Source organism: Mandrillus leucophaeus, unplaced genomic scaffold (genome assembly GCF_000951045.1).
Source record: "Mandrillus leucophaeus isolate KB7577 unplaced genomic scaffold, Mleu.le_1.0 Scaffold154, whole genome shotgun sequence".
Taxonomy (NCBI): domain Eukaryota; kingdom Metazoa; phylum Chordata; class Mammalia; order Primates; family Cercopithecidae; genus Mandrillus; species Mandrillus leucophaeus.
In genome coordinates, this window is record NW_012101521.1 from 3,699,884 (window position 1) to 3,724,701 (window position 24,818).

Consider the following 24,818-nt stretch of genomic DNA (forward strand, 5'->3'; position numbering starts at 1 on the left):
TCCTGAAATCCAAGGTCTCAAGAGGGCTTTCTCTATTTTGGTCAGTATCCTTTTCACAGCTTTTACCATTAGGTGTGGTGCTTGAAACCAAGGAATTCTAGATACAGTCTCAGAAGCTCCTGGAATTATAATGACTTCCTATGTGTTTCAAAACAGATGCTTCTTAGAAGCACCAACTAGGGAAAGTCTCCTTTCAGGAATAGTGCATGAGTACGCCAAGATATATTCCTTATACAAACTGAAATCTCAAAGAAAAATATAATTGGCCAAGTGGAAATTGTGTTCCAACAGTGCTTTCATTTCACAAAAGCAAATTATAATAAACATGTAGTATAAAGGCCAGATAAAAACATTTTAAACCATTTTTAAATAAGACTAACTGGTCAGTGGTTATTAATGAATTAAAGGAGTAAAAAATGATGTCTGCATGAAATTGAGGCAGTCCACAGTGGTTTTCTGGCAATAAATAGGATATATTCTCAAATGGTAATGAGGTGTGTCAGCTCTGGAAAACGCCGGTCCTCTCTGATTGGATTAGCGCCCCCAGTGAAAGCTTCAGAGCCTCATTAAGAGCAAAAAGGAACGGAAAAAGAAACAATAGGAGCCTCATTATACATGGCTCATTATTACAGGAATTCAGATATACCACCTGTCAAATCATGTCCCCAAGATGTAACAACCACAGAGAGAAGGAGTTTGATACCTCCCAGTCATCAACTGTGTCCTCACGAGTATCAGTGCCACTCTGGGAGCTGGGATCCACAAAGATTCCACTGTGGCCAACGCTTACTAACCAAGTCACTGTAAAAATCACAGTTTAAAACCTTTAGCATTAAAAATGCCAGCTGTAAGAACATTCTTTGTGGAAAGCCCATAAAGAACATGGAACTAAAGAGAAAAAATTGTTTAAAACAATGCCGAGGTATAGAATGTATAGGCACAAATGTTCAGAGCCTAAAAGCATCTGGGAGCTGTCATCCAGCCATCATTTTTTTTTTTTTTAATCAAAGGGATAGAAACATAATCAAGAAAATCTTGTCAATTCTCGCTGGCAGTTAAAGTTTTTGAAATTGGCTTACAGATATTCAAGAAGCCCATTCTTTAAGATTACCAATTATAAGATCCACTTCCCCAGTCAATAAACTCTAATTGGATCTGGTGTGTCTCCAACTTGGTAAAGCCATCAGCATTTTATTATGCAAAAAATATGGCCCTAACAGCTAATTACTGTTTCTGTATTTAGTGAAAGTGTTACAGCCTGAACATTCAATGCTGATTTAATCAAAGGAGATTTTTACTTCTGAAATAGATTTACAGCAGAACCGGTTAAAAATGGGTTCTGTTAAACTCAGAAATTTCAAGCATAGGACTTATTTATAACCTGTGATAGAGTTGCCATTATCATTTTAGTCTCTTTAACTTTGCCATGACAAAGGGTCACAATTATTAAACCATATCTAGAAAGAATTCGTTAGGTCTTGCAGTCATCGCTTTATTAGCTAATGAACAACAGCTGCTTACACACAGGGCTGCTAGTGAAATTAACTCGTCTGCTCTTAGTCTTCCTTGATAAATGCTTCCACATTCAACAGTGATGAGCAGCGATTTCTTGGGGGAATGAGAAAGCTGGGCTGTCTTATTAATTGAATGCCCCACCACAGCTTATCCACTGCCGCTGAGGTTTTGCTAAAATCTGACATCAGTTCCTTAGCATGATCTATGATAATGCACCTCTTCCACCTCTATTCATTAGACTTTTACAGGTCTAGTCTTCTAATTGCCCTGTTCCCACAGAAAGAGATCTTACCTGCCCCAGGAGCAAGCAGCCAGCTATACAGATAGCCTGCAGCCAGGGAATAGTAAAGCACTAGTCCCCTCTGGCCATTAACCATCTCTAAGATCTGATCAATAGTGACTGGGGAGTAGGGGTCAGAGTCCTGTTGTCCTGTTTGTCGTTCCACCAGAAGATCAGCAAATGCCCTTGTCCGTCCCCTTTCTGCCACGGCCAGGGCTTCATCATGATGGCCTAGGAGACAAAGAGATATGCTGAGGGGTCCATAGTGAGTGTGCTTACTTAGAGAGGCCTATCAGGGACGGCCATCAAATCCTGGGCAGAAACCTCACTGCCTCTGCTCTCCAATATGTGACAGAATCTCAGTCACACTGCTTCGAATTCAATTCCCTGCCTCAGATGGTGGGTGCAGTGTCCTGCATGACTGATTCCACACTACCCTAAACCATCAGGCCTTCGCCTGTCTTACAGCCAGCGCCACAAGAGAGCTGATCTAATTCAGTGAACTTGTCCTTAGCCCTGTGCCATCTCTGCTCCACCTCCTGAGTTGCTCCCTAACCTGGTTTTTTTTTTTTTTTTTTTAACCTCCTGCCTGGCTTCTGACACCAGGTTTATTGGTGTCACTTGGCTCTCTATGTGTCCTTTTTTTCTTTTTTTTAAGACAGGGTGTCACTCTATCTCCCAGGCTGGAGTATAATGATGCAATCTTAGTTTACTGCAACCTCTGACCCCCTGGGTTCAAGCGATTCTCCTGCCTCAGCCTCCCAAGTAGCTGGGATTACAGGCATGTGCCACCATGCCTGGCTAATTTTTGTATTTTTAGTAGAGATGGGGTTTCACCACGTTGGCCAGGCTGGTCTCAAACTCCTGGCCTCAAGTGATCTACCCGCCTCAGCCTCACAAAGTGTCTGTGCGTCTTCTGACTCTCTCTCCTCCCTCCATGCGGGCCCTCTATGCATAACATTGTCCAGCCTTAACCATTTCTCCCCAGATTATACTTCCGTCCATTTACGCATGCCAGTCCCTCTCCTGGGTGTGCCCTCTTCCCTTTCACTGGCCTTGTCTCAAGAAGAGGGATGCTAACAGTTGTCCTGCCTATCGCAAAGGGCTAGTTTGAAGATTAAATGAAGCACTACATGAAAAGATGCCTGGTAGGCCTACTTACATCACCACATGTATAACAGGCAGTAGTAGTGTTGTTGGAGCTGATATCTCATTCCATTCTGGGCTCCAACACACTTTTTCCCTTATCCCCAGGGGCAAAGAGTTTAAACCTCTCAGGTCTCTATATCTTTAAAATTGCCTCTCTATCTCAAGCTTTTCCTGTCTTTTAATCGAATTTTGAATCCCACTTTCCTTAAGAAACTGGTCTATAATCTAGTTTAAAAGCTAATGCACCAATATGAAAGCACAAAAAATGTAAAGGAATTGTTTATAAGTGCTGAAGGAACACAATGCAGAGGATTTACTTTTGTAATAAATGTAAATATGGAAGGGTTACTATAACCAGAGTCCAAAGAAAGCAGACAGAAGCAGACCAGATGCTGCAGCTGTGACAGCACTTCCAGGATGCCTTGCTTCCTGCAGTTTGGGTATCAGAAGCAAGTGGAGATTTATATGTGTGTATGTAAATGTCTCCTTTTACTCTATTAAGTTATTAACTGGAACAGCAGGGACAATTTCTGTGCACATTGGAAAATCGGCCCCTAAGTGCTAGACAGACTTAACACTGTGATTATAATAGATAATAAACTCTAATCGCAGGCAATGAATGCATTTAATAGATACATTTTTCAAGAGGAAATTTGAGTCCTTCCTATATATACAGCAAAAGACAGGTTATCGAAAAGGCCTCAACATCCAAATTCAAAGCCTTTGTTAGTTCCAATAAGTATCTCCTGGGAAGAGGCAGATGACAGGGGAGCTGGAAGGGACTCGCTGACTAGTTAAGGCCTGGGTGAAAGAAGATGCATGCTGCCCCAGTGTGATGGGGCACATAGGCTTGGGAGAATCATCACTGACTATGCCAAGTCTAGGAGGCAGACCCAGGTGGCAAAAACATTTATTAGATAGCAACCTTGAAAGGTGTGTGGATGAGGACATAGAGAAGAGGCCAGGTGTCTTCTCCGGTACTTCCTCTTAGATGCTTGAACCACACGCTAGTGTTAAGAGGGAACCTGGGGAGGGCACACCTGGTTCAAGCATCCCTGTCTCAAGGACACTTTCTCTGGCTCCTGGACGCACCAGACAAGAGACTTTGTTTTAGGCTGGGTGTGATGGTTCACACCTGTGATCTCAGCACTTTGGGAGGCCAAGGCAGGAGGATTGCCTGAACCTAGGAGTTTGAGACCAGGCTGGGCAACATAGTGAGACCTCATCTCTATTTAAACTTTTTTTGTCTTTTTTTTTTTTTTTTTTTTTAAAGAGACTTCATTTCCACAGCATCTGAGTTTATCCTAGTGCCAATCAGCACTGTACTGGACTCACTGACTTATGTCTCTCCACAGGCTAAGAGCTTCTTGGGGTCAGGAACCAGGCCTTCTTGACTGTAATCCCCACGGCAGGCACTCGGCACATGGTAGTAGCTCTGCTAATCTTTGTTGAATAAATGAATGAATGTTCAATGACTGGTTACAGTTATGGCTTCACAATCTGTTGTTAAAACAAATCATGCTTCTTCACAGCTGTCACTAAACAACTTGGACACACGGATATGCACCCGTACACGCTAGTGCACACATAAGCAAGGAGTAACCCCTGCTGTTCTCACCTAAGGTGACAAGCACCCGCTGCAAGGCCTGGTAGGATGATGTCTGCAGGTCAAAGAGGGAGAGTTTGTAGTCCGTGCTCAGCTGTGCCTCGTGTCGGATCGTTTCAAACAAGGCTGATGCCCTATAAAGCTGCAAGGAGGGAGAAAGAACATCATCCATTCCCCAGAAACCAAGGTCCAGCTGTTTACAGACTAGAGACAACTTTTGCTCATATCTTTGTGCACACCCTAAATATTTTTTAAAGATCTGAAAGGAAGAGTCTTATGTCCAGGTGTAAGGAAAATGGATGTGCTGTGGTCAAGAACAGCCCAAGGCAGACATCCAGTCCAGCATGACTCAGTGAGTTTGGAGCACAGGCGCACAACTCTGCTAGTTATGTAACCACATCACGTGAGGCGCATTAGGTGACCACCTATGTGATCAGAGCCACCATTGTCTTTAAAAGGTATAATTACCCTGCTAACGCCGTATACATGGCTCGCGCCCGGGCTTGCTCATGCCCAGAGAAAGTAAAGCCATGGTGAAACTGTCTACACTTCCTCGAGTGTTTTTCCAGCTACCTGCCACTCGCCCACTGACTCCCCTTGGACCTCAGTTAGAACCTGACACCAGGTAGGTCCTTGTGGACCTGAAAAGGCATCAGATCATACCTAGTAAATTACAGTTTATATAATCAATTTTTGACAAATAAGGGGATCTAAAAGACAGGAATTATAGACTTATGGTCTTAAAGATATTAAAACAGATATTAATCCACCAAGTGCTGATTTCTATTAAAACAAAAAGCCTCTCCTCTTGTCATCAGGCAACCACAATTCACCACCCTCACGCCTCATGGTGAGGAAGGATGGGAGTGAGAACAGGTATGGTGGAGGCATGCTGGAAATGAACAAGCCTGAGGGGAAGAGAGCGCCACACTCTCTGAAGGATGATAGCTCTTTGCAGATGGTTCAGTGCCCCAGGGTCAGATCATCACTGGGCAAGCTCTTCAAGGAGCCATGCCCACTCACACAGACACTCTGAGGACCAGATAATTGGTATTCCGAACGGAGTCACTGTCCTGATGCTCTAACAGGCTTCTCCATCAGTGAGGCTACAGACTTTTCTGACTCTGATATTTTCTTTTTTTTTTTCCCCTCATGCCACACTGTCTAAGATGACTCTGATACTTATATGCTGGAAACTCAGTATCAAATTTTAAATTTATCCAAACTTAAAAAGCAGAATTCTAAGACTACTTGCTTCTCAGCCTTTTGGCTAAGATCAAGTACAGAATTCTAAGACTAAGAGACATAGACCCAGAGAGCGGTAAGAGAATATGTTCCTAACTCTGCCACTAAATGGCTGTGTGACTTTTGGCAAGACTCAGAGACTCAACTTCTTCCTCTCTATAAAGAGGATAGTTTCTATCTCACAGGGTTATTTTAAGGATCAAATTCATTGAGCTATAATAAGTACTTTGAAAATTGCAAATCACAAGATCAACACAGGTTTTACTTTTTATAACCAGGAAATTAGAGAATTAATCCTTTACATTGCCTTTAATCATTTTCAAAGTACAGTAAAACACCCTAACATTCTAGAATGCTATGGTGCAAATTCAGTCGCATCTCTTCAACTCTAGTGAGCACCTCTGGATAGGAGTCTCGATGTCCTTATCCTTGTTCCTCTCTGCCTAGCACAATGTCCTCTGCAGTCACCACTCACATGCTTGCTATCTGGATGAGCGTGTGATCTTAGATGCAGCCATCTCACTACTCCTCCAACCTAACAGAGGAGGCCCATAACTCAAGGGATCTTTCTACTCTCCAGGGCCAGCATGACAAGGGACTTTCCTTCAACTACTTGCATATATGCAAAAATATGGCCTTATTGTAAAAGAGGGAAAGAGAGAAGTTATATCTATTAATATATCTAGAAACATGAAATTTAATTATGAATTCTTGTTTTCCTTCTGTCATGAAATGAATTTCATATTAATGTTTAATGGGGAGCAATAGCACTTAATACAAGAATTCTTAAGAAATTATTGAGAAATCTATCACATGAGTGAGCAAAAATCTTTACTGATTGTTCAAATACTTCTGGGCTAGTACAGGCTGGAAATCATACACCTTAGCCCAAGGGTAGAAGTCAGTGCCTCTTGTAAATGCTATCACTACTAGGATAGTAATCCTAAGGTCTCCCATGCTTCTGGAAACAAAAAATCCACTTCAGTCAGGGGTTCTGCTTACCTGGTGTTGGGCCTCCTCCAAGTTTCCACTAGCCCAAAGGGAGAGGCCAAGGCCATGGCGAATTTTTGCCTCATCTTCTCTTCGGCCCAGTTGCTCAGCTAACCTTAAACCTGAAACCAGATAGAGAAATTTAAGGAAACATAGAAGACGGATAATTCCACTATCCTAAGGAGTCCTGGAGGGTCATTTTACTTTTGTGTTTTTGTTTTGAGACAGGGTCTCACTCTGTTCCCCAGACTGGAGTGCAATGGCGGCTCACTGCAGCCTTGACCTCCCCAGGCTCAGGTGATCCACCTCAGTCAGCCTCCAGAGTACCTGGGACTACAGGCACAGGCCACCACAACCCGGCTGGCTTTTGTATTTTTTGGTAGGGATGGGGTTTCACCATGTTGCCCAGGCTGGTATCCAGTTCCTGATCCACCTACCTCAAGTGAGTCACCCACCCTGGCCTCCTAAAGTGTTGGGATAGCCACTGCTCCCACCCAATTTTGCTTCAGGTGTCTATAAAAGAATGTTAACAAGAGCTACTCAGGAGACTGAGGCAGGAGGACTGCTTAAGCCCAGGAGTAAGAATCTAGCCTGGGCAACTTAGTGAGACCCATCTCTTAAAAAAAAAAAGAACACTAACACCACAGCTAGATAAAATGAGGATAAGAGCTGAATCAGCCACGGTAGAATAAGCCTTCTCTTCAAATTCTGTGTTGGTAGCAACATTTCCAGGATTTCCAGGATGCCTTGGCAAGAGCTCAGGTGATGGCTATCAGCAGGAGACAGGTTTGCTGGGCAGGCAGAAACACTAAAACAGGTGAAACTTAATCTGGTCACCCTCCTAAATTTGAAATCCACAGCTTTGCAAAGGAAAACTCCTGGCTGATAAACTTATCTAACCTGATTCTTTGGCTGGCAAAGCTCTTCCTGATAGTTAAATATAGAAGGCAAAAGAGTATTTTTCCTTTCTCATGTGCACAGCATCCAATGAGCATTAATAGAAGACACATACGATGTTCTCCTGAAAGCAGAATATGAACACAGCCTGATCCTGCCTTTTGTTACTGATGTTACTGACACATTTCATGTCTAATCTGTTTTCCCTTTCAGTTTAAGACTTTGATGTGCCTCAGCAGGGTTGCAAAACCAGTGCTATTGTAAGGCAAAAACTTTAAATGAGACCATCCTCATTTTAATAGCCTTCAGGTAGGCACCTGCAGTTTGGGTCACTTACCCACAGCAAGCTTCGGGGTTTCAGGACACCAGCAACCTCCAGAGCTTTGTGAGAGTCAAATCTGAAGGCAACCATTTATTGTATTGGTCACTAGGCAGTTCTCAGCATCACTTTGCCCTCATTACCCCGCTCACTGTACACAGAAGCTAGCCTGTGCAGAGACAGCATGAAGGCTCCCACCGTACAACTGCACATACAAAGGAAGGACTTCCTTCTTCTAATCTAATTCAGGGTAGACGGAAGCCTGCCTCTGATCATGCTGGGCCTGTGCAATTTCAGACTTTTGAAAAGGAATTGAGTCTGTTGAAAGGGTAAGAAAAGTGACACTCAGGTTCAAGGTCATAAATATACATTTCAAAATGCTCATAACTCAGAAAACTTAGAAACAACACTTTAAGTTTAAATCATATTATTGGATAACAAAAATATTTGTAAATAATTCACATATTTAAACACCTCACAGAATAGAAAAACATAGGAAAGAAGATGGTTCTTGGGAGAAAACCAGAAGGATACTGATTGTTTAAATCTTCAATAAGCTAACCACATTAATTCTTCAATACAGATGTCCCTTCTAGGTCAAGATCTATGAGTCAGAAGTAAAATTCATTGAGACAATTCCTGCTTAGAAGCCGTGTTCTAAGAGAACAGGGACTGTGCTTTGTTCCTGCTATATCCTCAGCATGTAGGACTCTAGCTGAGGTTCAACAATGAAGAGTTAAAAGCCCACTGGATAGACATGGTATCTGTCCTGCCGCAGCTTCTCTCTGCTTCTGCCTCTTAGGAACCTGACACCCATCCAGCTCTCCTAGAACCTATAGTTTGTCAGGGACTGGTCCCAGGTAAGTCACCAAATTGATCCATGCTCCCTTTCTTCATTTGCAAGAAGAGGAAGGGCTGGGTGAGACCAGTGGTTTTATCCAGAGGTGTCTCCCTCCACAGCACCTGGAAAGCTTGTTCAAAAGACTCAGACCAGGCCCTACCTGTGAGAATCTGTCGCACTGAAGCAGGGTGATATTGATCTATAAGGTTCCACAGCCTCCAAAGCCAAGGGAGAGGGAACCGTGGGGTGGCTTCCAGATAAACTAGTCCCTCCTTGCCAGAGGCTGCAGACCTAACTCAGAGCGTTTGGAAAGCACTGTCCAGGTGTCCTGCACTCATGAGAAGAGGCACTCTGGTTTGGCCCACGAGGAAAGTCATCGGCTGCAGGCTGTCTAGTGGACACATCCACAAGACAGACACCGTAGAGATGCTACAAATTAGAGTTTTTAGATCTCTGCAAGACTTAAAAAATTACAAGAAACAATAAAAATGAACTTGAGAGTTTTCCACAAATATAGAATTGCGTTGCAATGTCTCAGGCAAACCAGCTGTTTCATGAAAATAGTATTTCAGGAAGTACAAAAGAACACAGCTGAAAAGTTGTCATATGACTGAATTTAATAGTTTTTACAAATTCAAATGAAAATTGCTCCTCGTCTGTTGGAATTTTACCACAGTCATGTTTCAGGAAATTAGAAGCCAACATTTTCATTTAATGCATTCAGGCAGAGCCCCATGTGGATAGAAGGGGAGCTAGATAAGGTCTGGGAAGTGGCTTCCAGACTCTCTGTAACCTCTCAGACTGCAGGCCAGCGCAGTCCCTGGTCTGTTGCAAGGAGACCAGCGAATCATCAGCTCTTCACCTATTCTCCTCTTTGCTTCCTGCTTATCTCTCTCCTGGCCTCCCAGTGGGGGCTCGGGAGTATAAGGGGATAGGATGCCCAACCCTACTCTGCAATTGTAAAGTTAGAAACAACTTCAGAGAGGATCTTGTGTGGTTTCTGGGTTGGAAAACTTGGGCTGGGCCCTACTCCTTGACTAACTGACCACATGATGAGGATTGAATCACTGTACTTCTCTGAGCCTCAGGTGATTCAACGGCAAAAATGGGAATAAAAAGATATACCTCACAAGACTATCGTGAGAACTGAATCAGATTAAACAAACTTTATGTGCAAAGCCCCGTGGAAATGAGAGTTTTTACTTGAAATCAGTAACCATTCCTTTAACCAGTGAGCTATCTGCTCTTTTTCCCTTCTAGGATGAGAGGATCCAATATGCCTGTGTAAGGGGAAGGACTTTTAAGAGCAGAAAGCCCCATCTCAATGTAAAGAGGTGGAGGGCAAATGCATTGCTGTGAGACTTCTGCTTTCGGAGGAAGGAAGGATCCAAGGTGAAACTGTGCAGCCTTCAGTATCTAGGCCTGCCTGGAACAAGACCCTACTGTGGCACCAGCCCAAGCACCGTAGGTGACAAATGCTGGGAAAGAAGCCTGGTTTACTGCTTGAGTGCCCCTCAGACTGACACTTCTGGATTAGACCTCAGCTGCCATGTCAGAACTGACTTCTATAAAGTTTTAATATGGTTAGTTTAGATATTCTCTAGAGGGACAACAGAGCTTGGAGCAGATGGACATTTTCTTCTGATTGAAACCCTTACAATTTTTTAGGATTACATCTTACTTGATTCATCTGTGTGAGAACATGTTGCTCATTCCACAGAGGGTTCTGAAAAGCAAGGAGGGTCTCAGCTCCTTGGGCAGCTGGCGAGCAGTAGATGCTGTCACTGAGAGAATAAGACAATCTGGGTCTGAGAGAGCAGGGCAAGGTGCTATGGACAATGAAACACCTTAGTACTATCAAGGGACACCTGGTGGGGATTCTGTGATTCTGGAGTTGAACTGACAATGTGGCCTCTGAGACCCTTACTCCACACAGAAGTGGCCACTCAAACTGTGTATACTTCCCTCTGAGTCTTGAGTTCTGACTCTGAACTTGACTTCAAGTAGGCCAAGAGAACACAATGGGCCTTTTCACCTACCTTCCTGTAAGTACATGACTGCTTGGGAATAGTTCTGCAAGGCATGATGGGTCCTTCCAAGGCTACTATATGACACCGTCTTGGCCGCCAAGTCATTCATCTGTGCAGCAATGCTCAAGTGCTGTTCTTGATAGACCACAGCCCTCTCGAAGGTGCCCAGGGATTCATAAGTCAGGCCCAGGTTCCCATAGGCTCGGCCCTGGCATGTGGGGTTGTTGGTTTCCTCTGCTATCTGTAGATCAAGCTGGTGGTACTGCAGGGCTGTGTCATACTCCCCCATCTGCTGGTAAACGCCCCCCAGGCCACAGGCTGCGTCACTCTCCAGGGCTCGGTCTTTCATATCTCTAGCAATGTTCAGCTGGCGTTCAAGGCAGGAAATGGCTTGTTCGTAATTCCCTAATTGGCTGTGCAGACTTCCCAGTTCTCCATAGGCCTGGGCTTTATTGAAGGCCTCCCCGAGCTCATGGGCAACCACGAGCCTCTTTTCAAAGCATACGAGGGCTTGCTGCAAGCTCCCCATTGCCCTGTGGGGATGTAGACAGAAAAGCAATGATATTATTTCGTGCAGGTGCAGACATGCTAAAGCCCCTGAGAAAATGAAAAGCATTTGTCACTGTCACTTACTATAGAAGCTCTTAACTCCTCTTCTAGCTAAAATCTATCATGTGCCCTTAGAGTGAGATGCAGAGGAATTTCATAATCTGGAAAGCAATTCAAAAGTCATCCCTTAGTGACCTTCCCAAGAGCTTGAGATTCAATGGGATATACACCCCAGAGGAAACATAAAATATATTAATAGGCACAATGATAGCAAGTGAACTGTTTGGTTCTTCAGGCCTCCCAATTTCCACTACTGCTTAGACTATGTTTTTGAAATCACTTTACAGTGGCTATAAATCTTTCACCCTGAGCTTCTCAGAGCACTCTGTGGGTGAAGATTTAGTTTGACCCTTGCCCTTCCTCCACTCCAGGAGCCCTAATCCCCTGCCTCTCTGGTGGGGCCATATATTCTGCAGACACAGGCACCTTCTTGGGTTCCCCACATTTAGGAGAAAGTATCACCTTGACCAACAGTGTGTCTTTTTGTGCTGCTAAGAGAAGACACAATAAGAGTGGAAAGAGCATGACCAAACCATTTGTGTGGGGCACGTGAATTAGTTCCCCTGAGCCTCCGATTCTGGTGATAATAAATCCCACATCCCACAGCAGATGATAATAGATGTAGAGTAATACAAAACTGCTATAACTATTAAGATATCTGTGCAAGGGACCTTCCACAGATGATGCATGCAACATAGTATATTTATGCATTCTCCTATTATCAGGTGGCTTTTCTGAGAAGCAACACAATGGGGTCTAAATAATTGTTAGATGCAGATGTTGTATTAATAAACACATTCATATAATGTGGGAGGTATTCAGAAAAGATCAGGGAAAGTGATTCATTCACCTTCCCAATCCCTATTATCCTTCTCATTCTAATGTAGTCAAAAGGCACTGCATTTGGAGCCACAGAGCCCTGGGTTCAACTCTCAGCTGTCCCTTTTAAGCTGCAAATCTTAGGTATTAACTCAATTTCTCTGGGCTTTAGTTTCTTCACCCATAGCATAAGGGTAACAACATCAACTACTTAATTCAAATAGTTATTGGAGGAATCAGATGAGATATGTAAGAAAATGTTTGTAGTTAACAAACTGCCATGCAGACATGAAGTTGCCATTACTGTCACAAATGCTCTTTTTTGCAGAACTATAAACCACAATTGTCCTTGGTCATTTTTACCTGTGTCCATTTCCCAGGCCCCGGTAAGCCTTGGCTTGGTCTTGCATGCGATTCAGACTCTGCGCCACAGATAAATATTGTTCATAGTATTTGATAGCTTCCTCATAGTCACCCAGGGCTTCGTAGCAATCTCCCAGGTTGCCATAGGCCCGGCCCCTGTCAAGCACAGACTCATTTCCACTTAGCTGCTGCAGCATGGCCAATTGCTGCTCAAAGTAACCAATGGCTTCTTCCATCACATTCATGTTCATCTTTGTGATGCCCATGTTGCCATAGACCTGGGCTTCCAGACTTGGATCCTTCAGCTTTTGCCCTAGATCCAGTTGCTCTTCATAACACTTGAATGCCATTGTGTATTTCCCAAGGGCCATGTAGACAGCAGCCAGGTGCCCATGAGCTCTGCACTCCCCTGGCAAGTCGCTCAGCTCCTGATATACCTCCAGTTCCTGTGTGTGATAACCCAGGGCCTTGTCATACTTCTGGATCATTCGGTATGCAGTGCCAAGGGCTGCATATGCACTGGCTTCTAATCTTCTGTCCTTTACCTGGTGAGCTAAGCCCAGCTGTTGCTCGTAGAATTTTATTGCACCATTTATATCTTTTTTACAGATGAATATATCGCCCAGGTTCCCTAGGGCTCGAAATTTAGCCTGGGAATTATTCAGAGACTGGGCTAGGGACAGTAGGTACTTCTGACACTCTTCAGCTTTACTGAAATTCAGCAGAGCCTTGAACGCTAGGCCCAAGTTGCAGTAGGCTTTTGCTTGGCTCAACTTGTCATGAAGGTCTTTGGCCAGTGCCAGATCCTGTTCGTAGTACTTCACTGCCTCCTGATAATTTCCAAGGCAGTAATGGGCATAGCCAAGATTGTGGCAGACCTTCCCTTCTCCTTCCATGTCTTGAAGGTCGGGAGCAAGCCGGAGGTACTGTTCATAATAGGGGGCAGCCTGGACATACTCTCCCCGAGAGCAGTGGAAATTGCCCAGGTTGCTGAGGGCCCGGGCCTCGCTCTGGATGTCTTGTAGCTCCCGGGCAATGTTCAAGTGGTTCTGATAGTGTTGCAGGGCCCGGTCATGGGCACCCAGGGCCTGGTAGGCCACGGCAAGGTTCCCATGTGTGGAAGCCTGTGAGGCGCGGTCATTCACTTCCATGGAGATCTGCAGCTCCTGCCGATGGTATTTGACCGCCTGGTCGTACATGCCCAGGGCATTGTAGGCATTGCCCATATTCCCATAGGCACGGCCCTGGGCAGCATAATCACTCAGCTCCTGGGCGATGCACAGGTGGGTCTTGTGGAGTTTCAGTGCAGTGTCATAATCACCTTTCATCTGGTGTATGATTCCTGAGAAAGAGAATAAAAGAACAGACTAAGACTGAAATAACTGATTTGCAATGTAGAAAGAAATTTAATTTGCATCTCAATTTATAGTAAAACGCAATCCAGATGAATTAAAGAATTTAAAATAACAGAAGGTAGAATTAAATATTTATTAGCTCTCCAGAGGGAGGATAGCTTAAGTTTCAAAGCAACAGAAAAAAACATTTACAGATTTTATTACAAAAATAAGAATGTTTGTACTACAAATACATATCTAAAATGAAAAGGCAAAACAATATGGGAAAATATATTAAACATAAATGAAAAAGTTCAATAGCCACCGTGTGTGAAGAGTTTACTTGATTTTTAAAAAATGAAGATCCCAATTTACTAAAATAGGCAAAGACCTGTAAATGTTAGCAGACAACTCACATCCAAAGAAATACAAAGAGTAACCACAGGGGAAAATGCTAATTTCCTTTAATAATCAATGAAATGCAAAAATAAAGCAACCCTGAAGTACCATTTTACTTCAGCTAAATGAGCAAACAAAAAAATTAACCACAATTCCTACACTGATGAGATTGTCCTAAAATTGGTAAACATACCAACTGCTGGGGACATAAACTGGAACAACCTTTTTGCACAAGCAGCCTGGCAAGAACCACAAATGTGCTCCTACTCTGACCCAGCAATCTTACTCAAGGAAAGTATCCTAAGAAAATAATCTGACAAACACAAAAGATTGCATAACAATACACGTAACAACCTTCAGTGTGGCACTATAGACTACTGGAAAATCAGAAACATCTTAAATGTGAAACACTGGGGGATTGTATAAGTACATTTTGGTATATCAACTCAATAGAGAATTATGCAGTCGTTAAAAAGATAATTATGAAGTCTATACTGAAAAATAGGGAAACAATGTTCTTGTAATCATATTAAGTGGAAAAATCAGGAAAAAATGCTGCATGCTCCCATGATAATAACTAGGAAAATAAGTACGTCCATACACATGGACAAACTCTTGACGGGGTTATACAAAAAGAAAAATAGTTGCCTTGTTAGGTAGTGGAATTTCAGTAATTTTTGTTCTAAAAGCTCTTATAATTCTGCTATGCTGCTTTTATAATCAACAATAACAGTGCTCCAAACAAATCTCATGAACCATATTATAGCTGCTAAGCTAAGGTATTAACAAGCAGTTAAAAATGAGTTATATCATACATATCATAAATATAAAGTAGTTTCAAATGAGGGATAACATAATGGTAACTTGGGAGCTGGCTTTAAGGAGAGCTTGGTCCATTCCAGTTGGGGCTAGAGTAGGGCCACCACTAGAAAAGGTGGAAAGAAGCTAGTATGCAAACAGGTTTCTCCTTGCCTTTGGTTTTGAACATGCTTTTCCATGCATCGGTGTGTGAGCTTTCCAGTGGTGACTAAAACCTACAGAAGCCCCAAAAGTCAAAATGCAAAGATGTGTTCTGTTAAAACGTCTGAACTAAAAACAGAGGCTTTAAGCAAGAAAGCTGGGAACACCTAGCCTCCACAATTTGTGTATCTCTCTGACACTCTTTATTCATTCATTCACTTATCCAGCAGACATTAGCTGGGCATTTATTGTATCAGAATTTGTGGTGGGCAGCAGGGGTAGAGAGAAGAATGAAGACAGAAGTCTCTGCCCCCAGAGAGCACACTGGGTCAAAAGGCAGAAAGAAGTACGCATGATCAAGGCTGAAGTCAGGGCAGGGCAGGAGCTGGGGGTGCAGTGCAGGGTGAGTCTGTGGGGGCTACTCTGCTGGTCCTGACTCCTCCCTTGCATGCTGTGGAGATCTGCCCTGCCACAAGAGTCACATCTAGTCCTAGGACCCAGCCATCTCTTTGACTTAACTGGACTTAGGGTAAATCATTTAGTCTTTTTGAGTTTTATGTAGTTCATCTATAAAATGAGAAAAATAATGAACATAACACCAACCTTAGGAGGTGATAGTGAGGATCAAACGAAATAATGTATGTGCAAGAGCACTGTAAAACTACAGAGTGAAACTGCAATATTAGGTATTGAAATTATTCCCTTCTAGGAAAGGAGATTCTTGAGGTGCTGGAAATTAAATAAGCCATGGTAATTCTTCTGTATATTTTTTATAAGTAAAATATTTCATAATTTAAAAATAACTAAACAAATCATGGTACATTTATACAATGGAATAAACATGGTGACATTAAAAATGGTGAGGGGCTGGGTGGGGTGGCTCACACCTATAACCCGGCACTTTGGAAGGCTGAGACAAGAGGATCGCTTGAGCTTAGGAGTTCAAGACAAGCTTGGGTAACATAGCAAGACCCTGTCTCTACCAAAAATTAAAAAATTAGCTGGGCATGGTGGTGTGAGCCTGTAGTCCCAGCTACTTTGGAGGCTGAGGTAGGAGGATCACTTGGGCTCAGAAGTTCAAGGCTGCAGTAGGCCATGATCACACCACTGCTCTCCAGCCTTAGTGACAGAGTGAGACCTTGTCTTTTTTTTTTAAAAAAAAAAAAAAAAGTGAAGTTTATTGACATAGGAAGAAATTTACAATATAGTAAGAGGATATATGATCACAAAACAGTACATTTTAATGTATGCTTTAGTAGCACTGTGTATAGACATACATGTTTACATTTAAACACATATAGCATAAAATGTATTAAAGGTTAAGAGTAGTAATATTTGGGTGGTAGAATTGTAAGAGTTTTTTTTTTTTGCTTTTTACTTATATGTATTTTAATTTTTTTTTCTATGATGAACATATAACCCTTGGTTTAAAAACAGTATTTTTGGACTCCAATCCAATAAGAAAGTAATATTCCTGGGGACTGGGTCTGGTCACTTTCCTGGGTTAGAGATGTCACCAGGATCCTTGCTGGAAGGATCAGAGCTTTTCCGAATCTGTCTCAAGGTTAGAAAATCTAAGCTTCCTGAGAGGAAATAATACCTTAGCATCACCTAGAACCCTTTTAATGCTGAAAAATTATTAGTGACAGAAATATTTCAGTTCTAAAGACCTAATTTAACATGTAGTCCTAAACCACTTTTATCTAAAGAGAAAAATTTCACATTTCGAATTTCCAGGTATCCTCAGAAGAATTTTTTTTTTTCACATTTCTCCCTACTCCTTATTTACTTCCTCTCTCCTCAGTTTCTGTATTTTTTTCAATTAGGGTCAAAATATCTGTCCAGCCATCAGTCAATAGTTACGAACAGGGCCAGAGTTAGGGAGGGCAGTAGGAGGGCCGGAATCTCCCTTGGAGCACTTTCTCCCACAATGATGCCTTTGCAGTGACATTTTTTTTTCCCTCACAGCTTTTGGATTTTATTGCAATGATTTTCTTAAGCCAATATCATCACTTGTTGTTTGCTAAGATGATAGTAAGAGGAAGCAATTGGCGAGAGACCTAGCAGGCAATTGGAGGAAGCTTGGTTTTCATATATGGCCCATCACCACCAAAGACAGGTCTCCTTGGAAGCTCCCCACTCTCCTGCAGGGTGGGACTTACCTCATCCTACAGGAAACTGGCTAAACATCAGAAAGGCACAATATAATAGAAAAGGCACAGGACTCTATGCCAGAAGTCCTGTTTACAAGCCTGGCTCCCACCTCATTCAGCTGAGTGTCTTTGAGACACTCAATACCTCTGAGCCTTTGTTATTTTCTTAAATTGAAAATATTTTGGCAATTTTTGTTTTCTCACTAATAAAGTCAGATTATAATCATTTCAAAGACAATGGCATGAGAAACATAATAGTATGTATCAATATACTTTGTAAACTAAAACATGGTATCTAAACATAGTATGACCAGTATTTAGAGAGTGAGAAAAAGGAAAGGAATTCTATTTCTCTGACTCTCATGACCTTAAGAGTCTGGGCTAGTTAATAGTGAGCAGTTGGGATGATAATGGCTACCCAGGGTTCAATGATTTGTGAAAGAAATTGCCTGCTGGTTATGGCAAAATGATCTGATCTCCAGCCAGCTTCCCTCTGCATTCTCCTGTTCTCCTCCTGTCCTCCTTATCTTACTTTTCCAAGGGCCTATAAAGAATCATAAGAAGACTCTCAAAGGCTTCCTCACACAGACACGAGTAAGAAGAGATGGATGGGGCTGAGCTGGGAATTGTTCATTCTCCCTGTGTCTCTACTGTCCCAGCCACTGCCAGCGTGGGGAATTCTGAATGGAACATGACACACTCTTGGCAGCCTTTCTCTTTGTTGAGGCAATATAAAAGCGGCCCAAGAGCTGCCAGCAGAGTGACTGCACATGCTGAGGAGATAATCTGCAGATCCTCCTTCCCTTTCGAGACCACAGCTTGATTTTCCAGGGCCGTCATTCAGATGAAGACTTACAGAGGGCCTGTCAGCAGGGGCGTGCTAGGTGACAACATGCTGCAGGGAGGGGAATTAAATGAAGATTAGTGGGGCAGAAGATCCTCACAAAGCCGAGTTCTCACGAGGGTGTGTGGAGGAAGGACACATCGTTATGAATTTATACATCGTCACAGCAGGTCCCCACCTATGGGTCGAGAATGGTCACTGCCATGGGAATAATAATACCTACTTCAAAGGGCTGTTGTGAGGGCCAATGCGATCATGCTCAGCAGAGGCTGGCCTAAGTGCCTCAGACATAGTAAGTGCTCAATACATTTTGCTTTTATTAGCCATTACCAGCAAAGATTAAGGGAGGTGTGAACTGCACAAGCCAAGCAGAAAAACTACTAAACATAGAATGCAGTTCCGGCTGTCTTTTCTCTTAATAATTTTGTGGAGGTGGGGGCCTCAGTGTACTGCCACAAACAATGGAAGTGGTCTTCTCATGTACTGAAAGCATTACAGTCATGATTATTAATAGTGCACAACCCAAATGGGGTTTTAAGAGTTATCTATTGTTTTCCTCTACTTTCAAACAAATTGTTTTCTGCTCCATCCTACTTAAATCACCATCTATTTCCAGAGGCAACATAAAATTTGGGAACTGGAAAAGGCCCTCCCACGGGTTCACTTTCTGAATGATATGACCAGGGCCTAGTGAGAGGAAGTGAGTTAGTGGCAGAACTGAGGCAAGGACTCTCAGACCCACTGCCCTCAGCAGGACCAGCCCATCTGCTTTCAGGACAAGCTGGAGACATGAAGTAACTCCTATTAGTCTTGCTAGGTGTGACATAGGACAGTGGCTATGCTTTATAAAGTTCTCTTCCGTTAGAAATATTTATAGAAGCATTTACACATGAAACGACATGGTGTCTATGATTTGCTTTAAAAATTGTGTGTGTGGGCCGGGCACAGTGGCTCATGCCTGTAATCCCAGCACTTTGGGAGGCCAAGGCGGGCGGATCACGAGGTCAGGAGATCGAGACCATCCTGGCGAACATGGTGAAACCCTGTCTCTACTAAAAATACAAAAAAATTAGCCGGGCGTGGTGGCGGGCACCTGTAGTCCCAGCTACTCGGGAGGCGTGGGAGGCAGGAGAATGGCATGAACCCGGGGGGCAGAGCTTGCAGTGAGTGGAGATCGTGCCACTGCACTCCAGCCTGGGCAACAGAGTGAGACCACCTCAAAAAAAAAATTGTGTGTTTATGAAAACAGATGAAACAAGATTAGCAAAATGTTGATAACTGGGTTATGAGTATGTGGGAGTTCATTATACCATTTTCTCTACCTGTGTGTTCATGAACATTTCAATAATGGAAAATTAAATAATAAAGGTATACATAAAAGTTTGCACTGCATATATTCTTCTATAACCTTTTTTGATCAGGAAACTGTTCCTTGCAGTTAAGTCCTGACATGGATGTTTAAGTCCACTTTTCTGTCTCTGGGACCACAATAGAAAGAAATTGGGTTGGTCACCAGCCTCCGTAGCTGTACCAGCCTCCACATCCTTTTCCAGGCTGGGAGAAGAACATGTAGAGACTGAAAACTACACAGCACTTTGTCCTATTGCCTTGATTTCATTTCAAATGATCTTAAAGGATAGGTTGATATTTTGTCTATCAAAGAGCCAAATGGCTGATAAATGGCTAAAATGGCTGAGAAAACCTGCTTCACAGAAAAAGTGCTGTGTACTCCCAACTGTTCCTCCTGATCCTCCTCCTCATTGGTAGAAGTGGTCCCAGGTTTTCCACAGGACCCATAATTCCAACCCTAGATATCTTTAGGTTCCCTGAACCCTCTCCTTCTCAAGTTTTCACATGTAAGTTCTTCTACATTGTACTTAAAATACTGCAAAGCTGAGAGTAAGGAGGAGGTGACAGACCTGGTTAGTAAAAAGATGGCTAGAATCAAAGGCATGAGAGCAAAGTGCTCTGTGTTAGAAGTGCAACCAATTGGATGTCTTATCTAACACACTTGCAGATGACTATTTATTAATATGCACCTGGAGACAAATCTCCATTACTTTTGCCAGTGATGGACAACAAAGGTGTAGAATTTTTTTTTTTTTTTTTTGAGACAGGGTCTCGTTCTGTCACCTAGGCTGAAGTGCAGTGGCATGATCATGGCTCACTGCAGCCTCAATCGCCCAGGCTTAAGAGATCCTCCTGCCTCAGCATCCCATGTAGCTGGGACTACAGCTGTGCACCACTGTGTCTGGCTAATTTTTAATTAATTAATTTTTGTAGACGTGGGAGCTCACTATGTTGCCCAGGCTAGTCTCAAACTCTTGGGCTCAAGTTATCTTCCTGCCTTGGCCTCCTAAAGCCCTGGAATTGCAGGGGTAAGCCAACATGCCAGGTCAATACAGATATTTTTAAATGCAGGTAATTCAAAAAATATGTATCATTTGACTTCAGCTACAAGCAACTTCCTGATAGGTAAGCTTTTCTTGAGAACCTCTCTGTGCCTGGCTCTCTACTCCATGATCTCATTCATGCCCCAAAACAAGGTTGATACTGTGGTCTCAGAGCCCCAAAAGGTTCAAGAGCTTACTCAGGCCCACACGGCTCTAAGTGGCAGGATTGGTACTAACACTCAGGTTTTTCTGACTCAGAAGTCCATGCTCCATGCTTTTTTTTTTTTTAAAGAGACAGAGTCTTGTACTCCAGTCTGTGACCCGGGCTGAAGTCCAGTGGCACAATCACAGCTCATTACAGCCTTGACCTCCTGGGCTCAAGCGATCCTCCCACCTCAGTCTCCCAAGTAGCTGGGACTATAGGCACACACCACCATACTCAGCTTAGTCCACACTCTTTTACCTTCTCCCCTCATCTGGAAATGTCTTCCAGTGAAAGACAGACATGATTCTGTGCCCATTTCTTTTCCCTCACCACACACACAAATATTTGCATCATGTGCCAATTTCTTCTTTATTAACACTAGTATACTGCTGTGGCAAACCAAGGTCTTAGCAGCTGCATATGAACAGATTGATGCCCTAGCTAAATGTGTATCTAGACAGCATAGAAGTACACATTAGATACAAGAAAATCCTAAAAGATTAAGAATGTAGTAGGAGGAAGCAGATGTAATCTGTGTGGGCGTCACCTCTGGAGAACTCTTGGGCCATCGCATGTCTATTCTGCCATCCTTTAACTTAATTACATCTGTCTCCTTTTTCTACTAAACCCACCAGGCTCTGCCTGTTCCTTGAAGGATAAGTGAAGTTACGAGCCTGTTATCTTCTTTTGCTTCAACAGCAGTTTAGGATGTCTTCAGTGACATTGAGAGTTCAGTGGCACTTCTGTCCCAGATCCCCATTGCCCTTTCCTTCTGTTTCAATTCTGAGGAGCCTGCTATAAGGCTGGGAAATCTCTGTACCACCTCTCCCTCCTATAAGCAAGCACACTCCATTGGAAGCTACCTACCTTTTTTTTATTATTATTATTATTATTATTTTTTAATTTATTTTAGCTACCTACCTTTTAAACCAACTTTGGAGGAAATAAAATGTAGTAGTTTTGTAGAGACTATATTTTAGAGTCTAAATGTATTATTTATTTGCTATACATTTATTTCTCCAAATGCAGAGAAATAGGTTCTACTGCTCACCCCCACCCCTCAAGACTCCCTTTGATGCTGACTGGGAGCAGAGTCAGTTCCTCTGCAGTCCCCTCCCACCACCGTCCCAAAGGCTTGGGCTGAATGAGCAGTGACAAGAAGCCAGCTGGAGCCCACTGGAACCCACAAATATTCACTGCCTTCATGTATAGCCCTCCTTCCCACTTCCCTTGGATAGTTAAAGACTTAGACTGCAGGTGAATAGCTCAGAAATTCCCTGGGCCTGTGCAGCTGTAAATCCTGAGGCAATGGGGAAGATTAATTGTGCCATGAAGTAAGGGAAGTAATAATTAAACCTATTAAAAAGGAGGTGGCTGGAGAGGGGTGCTGGTGATAGATGATGAGGTAGGAAGTGCTAGGCACAGTCATCTCTAATGGCTATGGCCGGGCCACTGGGAGAGACTTGGTGGGAAGCCCAGAGCATAGTGAAAAATATGCTGGGCCTGCCTGGCCAAGCTCCGCCATTAGTCACTGTTTGGAAAAGGCAGAGTGTGCCTGGTTTTCATTCTGGATCACAATAAGAGGTGGGAGGCAGCCTCATAAGTTAGCAATGCAGGGAATGTTACAAGGAGTTAGTTTCAGTATGAAAAAAACATTTGTTTAGAGGCATGGGGTAGAATCACTGAAATGCTGAGATAGCTGCTTCTGCTCCTCCCTTGAGCTAAGACCCTGAAAGCTGAACCAGTACCATCTCCTTGGAGCAGCTTCTGAGGGTCCCTCTAGCCTACAAAGTGTAGTCAAGTGGAACTTATGGGCTTTCTTGACTCAGCCCCAACTCAGCCTTCCTATGCTAGCCACAGAGCAGCCCCATACACCCTTCTGCTCAATCCCACCCTGCCTCTTCTGCCTATCCTATTCACTTGGCTTGGATTACCTTTCTTGCCCATCTGTGGTAGACTTTACCAATGCTCCCTGCTATCTGGTTCTCTTCCACATTCAGGTATGTATTTCCCTACTCATGAGAAGTTAGGCATGGCAAGTGACTTGCTTTAGTTAATGAAAAGTAAGAAGTGATGTGTTACTTCCAGACAGAAGCGTTGAAGAGCTGAAGTGCAGTATTCCATGCTCTCTCTTCCTCCATCTCATCAACTGCGGAAGGTACGTATTGTATTCCAGATGGTACAGCTATAGGAAGATGGAGCCATGGCAGGCCTAGATTAGTGTGCTGCCCCTAAGGGTTGCATGGACCTCTGGTAGGCTTTGTATGAATATAACACTTTGTTGTATTAAGCCACTAAGATTTATGGGCTATTACTCTATTAGCACCTAGCACATCCTGATAGATGTGCCCTCCAACATAAACCCTCCCAGCCCTTGTCACAGCCTACAATTACAAACCATATTCTAACAAAGTCGTGTGAGACAGATGTCTATTAACAGAAGTTTCCCAAGGAACTTTTGAGCCATCCATGCCTCTTGATGCTCTAAATTCTAGCCCTGGATCTAGTGAGACCACAAAAACCTGTAAACTTGAACCAAATTGCCTTGGACCCACATAGAATTGTGGGTTATCATGGTGCCCTCAGGTTAGTTAATTTGCTTTTGATTAAAGATTGCTGTTAGAAAAAGCACACTGAAGTCTATTACAATCTTTGCTATAAAATTTTATTGATACCATACATTTTGTCACCAGAATCCCCTATTTAAATTCCCTCTTGAGAAATTTCTTTTAGAATTCAGCTACCCTTTCCCTGAGGAATACTAGGCTCCATCTTTTGGATAATAACAATTATGAAAAAAATAGTTAGAAAGAATGAATAAAATCTAGTAGTTGATAGCACAACAGGGTGACTACAGCAAATAATAATTTAATCATACATTTAAAAATAACTAAAAGAGTATAATTGGATTATTTGTAACACAAAGGATAAATACTTGAGGGGACAAGCACCCCATTTACCCTGATGGTGATTGTTACGCATTATGTGCTTGTATCAACATATCTCATGTAACCTATAATTACATACACCTCCTATGTACCCATAAAAATAAAAAATTAAATTAAAAAAAAGAATGATAGGCTGAGAGTGGTGGCTCACACCTGTAATACCAGCACTTTGGGAGGCCAAGGCAGGCGGATCACCTGAGGTCAGGAGTTCGAGACCAACCTGGCCAACATGGTGAAACCCCATCTGTACTAAAAACACAAGAATCAGCTAGGCATGGTGGCATGCACCTGTAATCCCAGTTACTCAGGAGGCTGAGGTGGGAGAATCACTTGAACCCAGGAGGTGGAGGTTGCAGTGAGCCGAGATCACACCACTGCACTCCAGCCTGGGTGACAGAGCAAGACCACGTCTCAAAAGAAAAAATAAAAAAGAATTATGTATAGTCAATGACAGACACTCAGGCAATGACAGACTGTAGATACAACAGGGGTTCCATTAGATTATAATACCATAAAGCATACCTTCTCTATGTTTAGATACATAAATATTTATCATTGTGTTAAACACTTCAGTACAGTACCCTCCTATACAAGTTTGTAGCCTAGGAGCAGTCAGCTATGTACCACATAGCCTAGGTGTGTAGTAGGCTATCCCATCCAGGTTTATGTAAGTGCACTCTGATGTTCATGCAATGAAGAAATTTCCTAATGATGCATCTCAGAATGTATCCCTATTGTTAAATGACACATGACTATATTTCTTTCTTTGTTTCAGCCACCAAGAAGCTCTGTCTTAAATATGAAACTCTACTATAACAACTATATTAGCCCTTATATGCTGCATGTTTGGGCTCTTTGATCTTGATTTTCTATTTTTATTATATCATCATTTGTTATTATAAGTTAAATAAATCCTTTT

The 24,818-nt window shown here is 42.8% G+C and overlaps 1 protein-coding gene across 1 annotated transcript in view; it reads right to left on the reverse strand.

The window, feature by feature from the left end:
* Window positions 1-24,818, reverse strand: part of TTC28 (tetratricopeptide repeat domain 28) — a 178,195-nt gene that overhangs the window by 101,188 nt on the left and 52,189 nt on the right. Inside the window, exons 3-7 of the mRNA XM_011975368.1 lie at window positions 12,664-14,005; window positions 10,882-11,405; window positions 6,798-6,907; window positions 4,563-4,692; window positions 1,808-2,026 (exon numbers count right to left, since the gene is read on the reverse strand). Coding sequence (XP_011830758.1) covers window positions 1,808-2,026; window positions 4,563-4,692; window positions 6,798-6,907; window positions 10,882-11,405; window positions 12,664-14,005 — 2,325 coding nt within the window. The remainder of the gene's footprint in view (window positions 1-1,807; window positions 2,027-4,562; window positions 4,693-6,797; window positions 6,908-10,881; window positions 11,406-12,663; window positions 14,006-24,818) is intronic.